The sequence below is a fragment of the Boleophthalmus pectinirostris genome, unplaced genomic scaffold (assembly GCF_026225935.1).
Source record: "Boleophthalmus pectinirostris isolate CB_2022bp ecotype Guang Dong unplaced genomic scaffold, ASM2622593v1 HiC_scaffold_19, whole genome shotgun sequence".
Classification (NCBI taxonomy): Eukaryota; Metazoa; Chordata; class Actinopteri; order Gobiiformes; family Gobiidae; genus Boleophthalmus; species Boleophthalmus pectinirostris.
In genome coordinates, this window is record NW_026571140.1 from 23,195,464 (window position 1) to 23,207,730 (window position 12,267).

Consider the following 12,267-nt stretch of genomic DNA (forward strand, 5'->3'; position numbering starts at 1 on the left):
AGCAGACAGAAAATACTGAACAAGAGGCAGTTCCAGAAAACATACTAGAAAATGAGCAGACAGAAAATACTGAACAAGAGGCAGTTCCAGAAAACATACTAGAAAATGAGCAGACAGAAAATACTGAACAAGAGGCAGTTCCAGAAAACATACTAGAAAATGAGCAGGCAGAAAATACCAAACAAGTGGCAATTCCAGAAAACATATTGGAAAATGAGAAGATGGAAAATATTGTGCAAGAAGTAATTCCTGAAAATATACTAGAAAATGAGCAGACTGAAAATACTGCTCAAGAGGTAATACCTGAAAATACACTAGAAAATGAGCAGATAGAAAATACTGAACCACAGACTCAAGTAGAAGCTGAAGATGAGCAAGAAGATACAGAAATGCAGCTTGAAGATCAGAAGGCTGAGGTACCAGAGTCAACAGATGAGCTCTTAGAGGTGTGTAAAGATAAAGAGATGTCAGATGCACCAGTAGAAGGTGAATTGGTTGAAGACAAAACAAAACCTTCAGATGAACCACCCGAACCGCTCAGAGAAGATCCATGCTCATCCAACAGCGAGGATGTACAGGCTTCAGAGACTGATCAGGCCACAGTGTCAGTCGAGGAGAAAGAGGAGGAAACCGAATCAAGAGACAAGGAAAAAACAAAAAAGGGCAGATCAAAGAAACAGGAGCCAGTGGTTGCATCTGTGCAGGAGATTGATGATGCCCCAGAGGAACAGCCAGTGTTACAGATTCCAGGCTCTGGCAGAAGGAATGAGGCTTCGTATACCCCAACTCGAAGGACCACCAGAGCTAGAGCTGTCACCTTCATTTCCCCTGTGCCCGAAGAGGTACATGACGAGGAGGGAAAGCCTGAACAGGAAGTGAAGATGGAACAAGACCAAGAACCAACTGTTGCAGTCGCCACCTCTCCTGGTCGCTCAACTAAAAGAAGCAAACAAGTTAAAGAAAGTATAATTGGCACTCCTCGAAGAAGTACTCGTAGAACTCAACCTGAGCCCGAGCCGGAGCCCGAAGCTCCAACAGAACAAAAGGAGGATAAAGTGGAAAACGTGAGTGATAACACTGTGTCTAGCACTACAAGGACTTTGTCTCCAGGCAGAAAATGGGGTTCACAGAGAAACCCCTCAAGAACCAGCAAACAGCACCACAGTGAAGAGGATGAAGCCAGCCCTGAGGCCAAGGTGAAACAAGAGATGGCTGAAACACATGCTGTTGCTAAGTCTTCTGCCAGGGGCAAGACCCCCACCAAAAGGAAAGCGGCACAGTCTACTACACCTCGCAGGTCCAGTCGTATCACTGTGAGCTTGAGTGAAGATGCCCCACAGCTTTTAGAAGTACTCAAAGAAGAGGTGGAAGAACAAGAGCTAGTCAGTACAACTCCTGCAAAACGGAGCTCCAGAAAAACAAAAGCTGCATCACTGCTGTCTACAGCAGTAGAAGAGAATGATAAGAAACACCAGACTCCGAATTTGGGCCGAACCACTCGACAGTCGAATCGCATCACTCCGAGTGTTTACCCACAGGTGAGTGTCTCTTAGAGGTGTTAGTTTCATATATTTTATTCATCTCATGTCAAATTGTCTTCTGAGGATTAATTCAATGGGTATTTCATCAACTTTTCACAACCATGCATCCAGGTAAAACTGGTCCCTGTTTTGCTTCCTCAGAGTGTGAAAAGAAGAGGAGTGAAAGGTCAAGACCAGTCCGAGCCTGAACCAAAGCAGGAAGCAGATGCTCTTCGCAAGACTAAAAAGAAGCTGTGGGATCATCCTGAGGAGGAACAGCCTTTATTAGACCATCCTTTGGAAGTGCCCTCAGAGACCCCTGTAGCAGATGTGCTTATCAAGAGGCTTCAGGATGAAGAACAAAAGCAGGAAGGTGTGTAGGTGCAGCGCCAAATGTTGGAACAAAAACAAAATTAAGTTGACATCTAATACATTTAATACATTTGTTTGTGTCAACAGTTACAAAGTCGCCAACAAGAACCAGTAAGAGGCTCACTAAGTCTGTGGTGGACCCTGAGCCCCCATTTGAGAACAGTGTGGTTTTTGATCCAGATGATAAGTCTGGTCCAGGGGAGAGCTCTTTCATTTATTCCCCATCTCGACGAAGAACAAGAGGTGGGCAATGAGAATTTAACAAAATTTCAAACAATGTGATTATTTTGGGGCTAAGAGGTTTGTGTGTATTTTAGCCAAGGCCGCGGAGTCTCCCAGTCAGATTGCACCTGTCACTCGAAGCAGGAGGAACGTGTCCACTGTGGATGCTGTTCCCCCAGAGGTGAGTAAATGTGAAATTATTATACTGAAAACAAATAAATTTGAAATGCAATTTTTTTTTTCATTTTCAACAGGATGAAATGGCTGTAGAAGTGGAAGAGGCTAAAGTGTCAAATACAAGAAAAACTAGCAAAAGAACAGCAAAGTAAGATTTCCCACTTTCAGGTGTTTTTAAAGTTTGTCTGTTGGTACAGATATATATTTATTTTAAATTTTAGATCTAAAGCACTGTTGGAGCCAGCCTTGATAGCAGAAGTGGACCTACTATCTCCTCTGCCCAGTCCAGCTGATCTGGTTCCTCGCGCCCAGAAAAGGACAAAAGAAGCGGAAGGCCCAACTTCAACTATGAACCTTCGGCGCAAGCGTATTATGGACACAGTTTTAACCAAACCTGTAACGCGGAGGAAGAAGCTATAGGAGGCTGGGCGTCTTTGAACCGTAAACCTCAGGTAGCCCAGAGATGAAGCCTGGCCAGGCCCTGTCACCCATAGACTGTTTTTCATTTGCCTCAGTGCTGGAATTGAAGCAGAATATTTGTGTAAATATACATTTCTTTGCTTATGGATAAAATAATGCTAAGGCATGAACATATTTTGGGGACAGTTCACTTTCTGTAAAAGAGGACTATTTTTGGAGTTTACATGTCCCACCCCTTTAAACTTTATTTCACTAGATTAGTGTGCATTAGCCATTTTGTGCTAGTCAATATGCAAATATTGGAAACTGCTTCTCTGGGCTCGAAATGGCAAAAGGGAAATGTGATCTAAGGTTGTACCTTTACTTAAATCAGAGAAGAAAATTTACCTCTGATAAAGAGGTTTTATATACATTCTAATTTTATTTGTTTTTATTTTGATGAATGCTGTTTTTCTACTATAGAAAAAAAGCCACCAATCCAATGAAAAAAAAACACATTTCCTACAAATAAAATGTATATAGTATTTTGCTATGTTCCAAATAAAGTTAATAAATAAATCTTTAAACAATTATGTTTGTTTGGAAGTTTCAAGTGTTTCAAAAGCATTTATCTGCCTATGCCATAGTCTTAAATTTGTAATTCCCTGTAACATGCATACTTGTACACTTATTAATTGGACTGTAAATGTGAAAGAATGACTGCATTTGCATTTGAATGTGTTTATCTGGAACATGCTTAGATGCTTGGCAATATCACGCACATAGGCTATTTTTGATGAATGTATGTATAATTGTATTTTGATGACTGCTTTGATAAATATGGTAAAGCGCCAAAACCAAATATCTTGTGTGCAGTTTTTGATTGTACAGGTCTGACTTAGGCCCTGTCTGAAAAAGGAGTATTCTACAGGTCAAACCAAATGAGGGTACAAATCATCTACAGCAGAGATGTTTTTAGCTCCTTATTTCGTCAAGAGTTTTATAATTAGTATCAGCTCAGTAAGGTCTTAAAGTGAAAGTCATTATCCTCTAGTGGTATACTTTTCCTGTGTGCAGTGACAGTGGCTGTGTTTTGTCTGTAACCGGACACTGGTTGCTTGTGCTCAGTGGAGTGGAGAGGCTGATCAGTCTGTCTGCTCTGGACCGCCGCTCTATGATGAGACCAAAACATACGGACATGCAAAAGGACTGTGTCAGGGTAGCAGTCAGGGTCCGGCCTTTCAACAAGGTAATGCTCATTTGACATTGGAAAGTTTTTTTGTATCACTGCTTTGTACCTTATGTATTTTTCAGTGTCACAGTAGTAGAGTAGAGATGCACTGTGTAACTTTTCTGGTTGACAATGCACCACCAGCTTGTAGAGATGTTCTGACTTGAACGTTCCACTGTATGGCATTATTACTTTGACTTTAATGTTCCAATGTATGGCATTAAGCTCACTAATATAGTGCATATATCCAGTTACAGGTGGTATGCCCTGTATGTTTACTGTGAGTGTCAGTGGGATAGTCTTTCCACTGATGTGACCTCTAAATTGGCTGGTGACATTACCTTCTTGTCTCGATGGAGATTGATGAGTATACTATAGAACATTATAGGCACAGCTATAACATCTCCATGGAGACAAGCAGGTGGCCCTCCAACAGAACAGTTACATAGTGCTGCTGGTGCTTCATCATGTAAAGGTGAGTAGAGTAGCCAAAAATTTGACTCAAGTAAGAATAACATTACTTCAAAATAATGTTACTCAAATAGAAGTGATTACTTAAGAAATTACTCAAGTAAGAGGAAAATGTTTTGGGGATTACAATCATATTTCAACACAAATGCAACAAATCTGGTGTCATATCTGATATCTGGGAGTGATGTAAGAAACACAAATGTTCAAATAAATACTACTACTAATAACAATATATCAACATAAGCTTTTATCGCTTATTCTTACTTGTATACTTACTCACAGTGAGAAGAGGAAACACAACTTTTTCCCAAGTAAGAGCACTGCTACTTCAAACAAAATATTCCCCAAGTAGAAGTAAAGATATGGTGTCCAATAACTATTCTTAGAAGTACTATTTCTTCAGAAAGTTACTCAAATAAATGTAAATGAGTATGACTCACTTTTTGTACAGTATTTTAGCCAAATCTCCATCAGTCAGCCCCAGGGCAGCTGTACCATTGCATTATAATTTCCATATAGGTGCCTAGTGAGTGTAATAGCATCTTTTTGCTCAGAGGGAAAGAGATGCTGGAAGTCGCTGCATCATCTCCATGGTACCGTGCTCCATCACCATCCAGGACCCACGTGAACCTCAGAACCGACGCTCTTTTTGTTTTGATAACACTTACTGGTCCCACAGTGGCTTTATCCAAGACAACACAGGGAAGTACCTGCCAGAAGACACAGGGGGGCGCTATGCTGACCAGGTATGGTAATATCATATCAGTCACATCTGACATACTGAATTACCATTTCTATGTCTGCAGGATAGTGTATTTCATGACCTGGGAGAAGGTATTCTGGAAAACTCACTACAGGTAAAAACCTAGACTTAACAAATACGTTATTTTGATTTGACTGGAAAGCACTCACCTTGAGTGTTGCAAAGGGATCCATAAGTAAAGACTGATTGATAGACTGTGTTGTGTTAAAGGGCTATAATGCCACTCTTTTGGCCTACGGGCAGACTGGTTCAGGGAAGAGTTACTCCATGATGGGCTATGGGGCCAACAAAGGCTTGGTTCCCAAGACTTTGTGAGCGACTTTTTGAATCCATCAGGGAAAACCAGGACTCAAGGCGTTGTCAGGTAAAAGTTACAATTTTACATTTTATCCATAATTCAGTTTCTGCAAGCGGTTCTTACAGTGATGGAGCTCTTCACAGGTGTTTTTCAGTATGTTGGAGATCTATAATGAACAGGTGCGTAAAGCCTCATTTATTTGATCTGAACTGATAATAGACATTTACTGCTCATTTATCTGCTTTTTTCCTTTTAATCGTGCAGGTGATTGATCTGCTGTTCCGCGGCTCTCGTGCTGCAGGAGGACTCAGAGTCAGGGAGGAGCAGAGCAGAGGCTTCTATGTGGAGGGCCTTCGCACTGTTCCCTGTGAGACTGCACAACAGGTAGGCACATTATGTAGTACCACTAGGCAAGGCAAGGCAAGGCAATTTTATTTGTATAGCACAATTCGTACACAAAGTAATTCAAAGTGCTTACTACTCCTTAACTAGTTGAATTTGAAAATAAGGCTTAAATAAAGAAAAGGTTTAGGTTTAGGAGTTATGTTTTAACTATTTGTCTATAATTGTCAGGATTGTGCTTTCTTTTGTTTTTTGTCTATTTTGTTTTTTGTTTTCCATAAAATTTTAATAATTTTTTATAAAACAGAAGATAAAAAAGTAAGCATCTGTCCATTATGATCTTTGTTCATGCTTTATTAAAGCTGTTACAGGTGTAGTTATTATACTTTAACCAATATTTTGCAAAGATAAGTAAAAAACTAAGTCTGCTTTGAAAATCACTTTATCACAATAGATTATTTGATTTTTATTTTATTTCTCTATAGGTGGAACAGCTGATGGAGCAGGGCACAAGGACTCGGACCACTGCTGCCACAAACATGAATGCAAACAGCAGCCGCTCTCACATGCTCATTAGTCTACAGCTAAAACAGGTACAATAACTGATCTGCTGTAGCATTTGAAATAACTTAACTTGAAGCTTGGAGTAAACTGTCCTTAGATTTTAAATATTTTTGTATATTTTTTTTTAGATCTTTTTAAAAGAAAGCACCACAAAGCAGTCCAATATAAACCTGGTGGATCTGGCTGGCAGTGAGCGGCAGCGGTCATCTGGCTCTGAGGCAGACAGACTCAAAGAGGGCCTGGCCATCAACCTGAGCCTCACCACTCTGGGCAACGTCATCAGGTCAACACTCTGCATTAGTTATTTAAGTCACCAAGTTTCCAACCATTATTTTAACAGCTGCAGATGTTTTGAGTGAGAACAAAAAATGGAATGCACAGTTTTCTCATAGTAACTTATAATTCTAAAAACAGTTTAAAACTGAATGAAATTGTTTTTACCCAACCTGCTTATTCTCTGAGGTCTAGCCAGAGCAGGAGAAGACACAGCAGTGGGTTGGGAAGTTTTTTTGACTTGTACTGTGCTCAGTAGTTAATTTCATGGCTACAGTTACACTCAATTAAAAGGACAAGCACATGTTTATATATTTATTAAATTACAGTAATGCAAATATTTGTAATTTGTTATTTTCCACCAATGTATCTTACAGCGCTCTCGCAGATGTGGCGGTGGGTAAAAAGGTGGTCCACATCCCTTACAGAGAGTCTATTCTCACCAAGCTTCTGCAGTCAGCTCTAGGAGGCAATAGTCGTACTGTTATGGTAACTTTCTTTTCTCTTGTTTACAGCACTGTTTAAAGTGATGAAATGAAATGGTAAAAATTCTAAATTCTTCCAAACTGAATATTGCAGATTGCTACTCTTAGTCCTGCTGATATTTGCTATGAAGAATCACTCTCAACCCTGCGTTATGCTGAAAGGTAAGTTTAGTAAATGGCAAAATTCTATATAATGAACTATATGAGAAAAGATCTCACAATTTTAGTAGACCCTCTAATAATATTGTACTATTTTTATTTTTTATTTGTTTATTTTATAGGATGATAAATATGGTCATGACAAACTAATAAATGTGCTGATGCAATACAATTTCCACTTTTTATTGATCCACAAAATAAATTCCATTTCCTGTTCAGGGCCAAGCGCATTCAAAATCGAGCTGTTGTGAATGAGAGTCCCACTGAGCGACTGGTGAAAGAGCTGAAGGCCGAGAATGCCAGACTTCTACAGAGATTGAGCCGACTGGGACAGGAGGGGTACAGGGCCAGTGATGAGACCAGTAAGACCGCAACACACAATCAATGAACATTCAAATACAGTAATCAATAACAGACAAATATGCTTCAGAGGAGCTTCGACAGCTGCTCACCCACAATGAGCTGCAGATCAAGGCCATCCAGACACTGTGGGAACAGCACCTCCAGGAGGCGCTCAAGGACTTAGAAGAGCAGTATGCGAACATCACAAAGGTGCACACACTCACTCACATACATGCACTACAGATAGATACATAGCTAGACAGATAGTTTGTGCCTCCTTTGACATCTGGTGCTGTGTTGTAGGAGAGGAGGATGATGCAGATGCACCCCTACATACTTAACATAAATGAGGACGCCCAGCTGTCTGGTGTGGTTAAACTATTTATACAAGAAGGTGAGTCTGTGTAACAATACCACACTTAAAACTGATGTTAAATCTTTGATGACTGAAGTGAAGCAAAACATGTGTATACATAGGGAATTTGACTCAGATCAGCTCTTAATATGTTCTAGGTGAATGGGATGTGGGCTGCAGTGAGTCCTCCCCAAAGTACATCTCTATCAAAGGACTAGGGTATGTTTGTAGTAGATGAAAGTACTTAAGAATGTACATTATCACTTTTTTTTTCAATTGTTCAGAATACAAGAGCATCATGCAGTTTTCAGAAACGAGCAGCGTCGTGTCACATTGACACCGGTGGCAGGCGCGAAAGTGATTGTAAATGGTAAAACAATCTGTCAGATGACTGTGCTGCAACATCTGGTTAGTTTTACAACACTGTCAAACTTTGGTATGATACAATTTGACAGTTTTTTCCCCCCTTCAGGACCGTTTAATTCTGGGCTCTAACTGTACTTACCTTTTTATTGGGTTCCCCTCGGAGCGTGGAGGGGACGACTGGAACAGCTATGACTACGACTATTTCCAGGCGGAGTTGGCTACAGCTGAAGGCATCCACATTGGTTAGTGAGCTTCATGTGGACAAGCCATTGTTTGGTATCTTTTAATGACTCTACCTTGAATATTTGTAGGTGAGTCTAGCCCTGGGTCAAACCAAACTGACCCAAGCCTGCTAGCGGTCTTCTATGATTACATTAAATTGATGCCTATGGTGACGGAGGCCAACCAGATGAGCCAGGAGCTCCACAAGGTTCACCTGATGACACTTCTGTCATTTATTTGGATGATCTGTTGTTTTTTTAATATGTCACATTTGTCAGTAGGATGTAGAGTTTAAACTGGAGATCAAGAACCTGGCTTTGTCTGATTCAAAAGGCCACGATCTGAAGAAAGATATTGTTGTAAGAGTCACTACTTTGGGAAACAAACTGGTATTACAATCATTTGTATTACAATAAATATTAAACTACAAATCTTCACTTTTTATATTTTTAACATAGTTTTTCCCTTCTCTCAAGGTATGGATGTGGTCTAAGGCAAAGTTCATAAACCGTAAATACCTAATGGAAGAAATGTATCAGCAACATCAGACAGTACAGAAGGAAGCAAATGTATATTATACAGTTCTTGGTCTCTACGCTATTTTGCTGTGATTAAAATTATTTTTGGTTAAAATTGTTTGTTCTATTTCCTTACCTGTCCACGCACATGGTGTCCTTAGAGATCTATAAGTTTTTCTTCAACCACTTTTGCCAGAGACCAAGACCCATTTTGGGATCCAGTGGAGCCACTGCTCCTGGGCACTGCTCATCTATGGCTCCAAACTCTGGCTTTTCGCATCCCATTAGAAGAGCAACTAGAGGTCTGTGTTTAAAATGAACATGATGTGAACATAGTAATGTACATTGTAAATGAATATTTATCTGGACTAAAGACCTTGTGGCCGTGCAGGTTTTAGGGTCTGAAGGAACAGAGGAGGCCATCCTACAAGCACAGTTGGTTCCTTGCGCCTCTACAGGACTGTATGTTTCTAACACACACAAGCATATAGTGAAGTCTTTCTAAGAGTGTCCAATGTGCTCCATCAGCCCCCTGAGTGAGGATGACATCCTGATTGACCCATCAGAGCTACTGGGACGCCGCCTGGACTTTCAGCTGGTGCTGGAGCAGTGCTGTGGCCTGCGTTGGATAAGAGAGGTCCACAACAGAGGCGTACAAGTAGGGTAAGCTGCACATAAGCACATACTTAATACCATGTAATGGATTATAAAGATAATTGTTTTTTTCATATAACTTTCTAGTTTCAAATTGTTCGACTGCTCCCATCCTTTGTACACTCCGGCTGTATGGCACAATGTTAATCCTCTGTTGGATCACCGAGTGCACTTCACTTCACTGCAGACGTCTCAGAGTCTGTTGGAGTATCTGCAGAGCAGTGCTGTGGTCCTGGAGCTCTGGGGCCTTCAGGGTGCATTCATCCCTGCCATAAGTTGAATGGCAATCAATTACAATTTGTTATATATTTTATTAATAATAAAAAAAACAACTTTGTTTCAGATGGGTGTGCAGAACTTACATCTTCTTTGGATGAGATGAGAATGACATCAGATGGTATCTTCATTATTGATAACCCAGGCCCTGCTGATTCTGCAGTAAGTTTATTATGAGAAGTTAATTCAATATTTCAGCGGATCATTTCCACTGATGGGCTTTCGATATTTGTGAGTCAGTCTTTGGATTGTGAGCTGAGCAGTTCCTTCAGAGTTCTTCAGAGAGACTTAGAGGAAATGAGGAGTTTGAATTCTTTATTGAAAAAGGAAAATCTGAATTTGAGGGAACAACTCACTGCCAGGAATGGTAATATTTTTTTCTTTTTAAACAGATGTGCAGACATTACACAAATCACTAAGAGAGTCACCTCTTGTATGTGCTGGTTGCAGGTGGTCGTTTGGTGCGGCCCAGTTGTGATGCAGAGTTTGCTCGAGCTCTGAAGGTTTTCTACCACAGTATGACATCAGTGCGTGCTCAGCTACAGCGTCTGCGCAGACACAGGCCCAGTGTACGTATTAGGCACAAAGATAATATCACTGGTAATAAAAGGTAATATCACTTTGATGTTGCATGTAGGAGGAGTCAGACTTGTTGGGGCTGCGCTTCTTTGTGGATGAACAAGGTCGCCTGCTGAGAGACTTCTCAGAGCAGCTAGAGGAGTGTGTTTCTAAACTCAAGCAGGACGTGGCTGCAATTGTACGACGCAAAAGAGAAAGATCTGAAATATATTTGTAGATAATTCTTTTTTATAAAACTGAGAATAACAATTTCACATTTATACGATTTGTTAAGATTACCATTGCTAATATTTGCCTGGCAGATCCTGAATGATCTCTCTCTGTATTTAAGAACTTGGGGTAAATTATCAACAATGGTATTTTCTTTCAAATTTATTAGAATTGATATAAAAGTAGTTGAGACAGTTTAAAACTGCAAATAAGTTAAAAGGCATGTACAATTAAAAAAAAAAAAAAATCACAAAATTATACCACCAATGTAAATGTCACAAATGCAGTTCATTACAAAGTTGCTAAACAGAAAACATCAGCAAAAGTACAGCTTTTCTAGGACATTTTGTAATGGGTCAATACATAAAAATGAGCATTCATTAAAAATGTCATTGTAAAGTTTTGTACAAAGTTGTGCTGCACACCAGTAAGTTTAGATGGTAAAACATGATTGTTATAGGTCCAAAAGAGAAATGAGATAAATGGCAGGCAGTTTGGGACGCTGAAGGCAGAAGGGTGTGAAGCACACTGTGTCATTTAAACAGTTGGCCTCAATGACATAAGTGACAGCAAGTGGAAAGATAAACAGATTAAGATTATCAGAGGTAATCTGATAAGTATCTAAATTGTACAATTTACTGTTGATATAAAGGTTAGTCACGTTTAGTTTAGTTTTATTGTATAAAACACCCTGTTTCCTGTGTGCAGATCTGTGAGTACAGGTGAGGTAGGTCCATAGAGTCTTTAACATTTCACCAAAGACAAGAGAAAGAAACTATGAGAACTGTGAACGAATCACAACATGGAGGCTTCACAGTCACTGTTAATAATAACCAAATCAACAGAAATAACATTGTCACAGCAAGTGCACTGTTGAGGATACCACCATTAGTCTTTAATAAGTAGCCCTTTAATATAGATATTAAAGGTTCTTCAGTGTGCAGATAGGCATCAAGAGAGAAAAACTGCTTTATAAAACAATACTGATGTCAGTAAGAGAGTTTTATGTGGTATTGAACAATGCCTTTCTCCTCAAGCTGCCTGTTTTGTTTTAGGATTGGAGCTAGTGTTGAAGAGTTCTTATTGACAAACTGAACTAAACCACGCATTCTAAGTACATGCACATTTCATTGTGATTTCCAACTGTAGGCCTGTCTTCTCTTTACACTAGGAGTTTTGTACAATGAGCATTACAGCCCCACTCTCATAGGCTTCACAGCTTAAAATTGTTAACTAAAAGGTCCACCGTAATAGGCCCATATTTGTCACTCATACAGTGCAAGATAAAACTACTGATAGTTGAAGTTTGGTGAAAATTAAGGGAATAAACTGCAAGATATATGTTCTGTCTTTAAAAGTAACAAAAATGTTGATTGTAACAAAGGCATGTATTTTGTATACCCTGTAAGAAAGGACTTCTCCAGTATTTTCCAGTCCTTGAAAATCCCAGATCGAAAAGTAAACATATG

General features: G+C 39.7%; 3 protein-coding genes across 3 annotated transcripts in view; all 3 read left to right on the forward strand.

Moving 5' to 3' along the window:
• The window catches only part of ahctf1 (AT hook containing transcription factor 1), a 19,956-nt gene extending 16,404 nt beyond the window's left edge, over nt 1-3,552 (forward strand). The window contains exons 44-49 of the mRNA XM_055154314.1: nt 6-1,538; nt 1,653-1,893; nt 1,980-2,135; nt 2,210-2,295; nt 2,369-2,439; nt 2,513-3,552. Of these exons, the coding sequence (XP_055010289.1) occupies nt 6-1,538; nt 1,653-1,893; nt 1,980-2,135; nt 2,210-2,295; nt 2,369-2,439; nt 2,513-2,711 (2,286 nt within the window). The 3' untranslated portion in view covers nt 2,712-3,552. The remainder of the gene's footprint in view (nt 1-5; nt 1,539-1,652; nt 1,894-1,979; nt 2,136-2,209; nt 2,296-2,368; nt 2,440-2,512) is intronic.
• On the forward strand, nt 3,037-9,980 carry kif28 (kinesin family member 28; the record flags this gene model as incomplete). Its single annotated transcript, XM_055154315.1, is given in 25 exon segments — nt 3,037-3,062; nt 3,768-3,939; nt 4,947-5,138; nt 5,199-5,249; nt 5,366-5,455; nt 5,457-5,519; nt 5,597-5,632; nt 5,718-5,837; nt 6,281-6,388; nt 6,488-6,642; nt 7,010-7,121; nt 7,212-7,279; nt 7,496-7,638; nt 7,707-7,828; nt 7,922-8,012; nt 8,132-8,192; nt 8,258-8,381; nt 8,446-8,581; nt 8,651-8,769; nt 8,843-8,950; nt 9,038-9,112; nt 9,241-9,381; nt 9,471-9,541; nt 9,608-9,742; nt 9,821-9,980. Coding segments are annotated over 25 exon segments (2,679 nt in total), but the record flags the coding sequence as incomplete, so codon positions are not given.
• Nucleotide 9,981: 1 nt separating this feature from the next.
• Nucleotides 9,982-12,267, forward strand: LOC129409201 (kinesin-like protein KIF28). The gene is made up of 4 exons (XM_055154514.1): nt 9,982-10,171; nt 10,250-10,376; nt 10,460-10,578; nt 10,647-12,267. The coding sequence occupies exons 1-4, from the start codon at nt 10,112-10,114 to the stop codon at nt 10,803-10,805; spliced, it is 465 nt and encodes a 154-aa protein (XP_055010489.1). The 5' UTR covers nt 9,982-10,111; the 3' UTR covers nt 10,806-12,267.

What these genes read in the sequence shown, in the direction of transcription:
- LOC129409201 (XM_055154514.1), top strand. Translation starts at nt 10,112, where the DNA reads ATGAGAATGACATCAGATGGTATCTTCATTATTGATAACCCAGGCCCT. An exon ending in CAGGCCCTGCTGATTCTGCA is followed by an intron (nt 10,172 to 10,249) that starts GTAAGTTTATTA and finishes TTTGTGAGTCAG; the next exon opens with TCTTTGGATTGTGAGCTGAG. An exon ending in TGCGCAGACACAGGCCCAGT is followed by an intron (nt 10,579 to 10,646) that starts GTACGTATTAGG and finishes TGTTGCATGTAG; the next exon opens with GAGGAGTCAGACTTGTTGGG.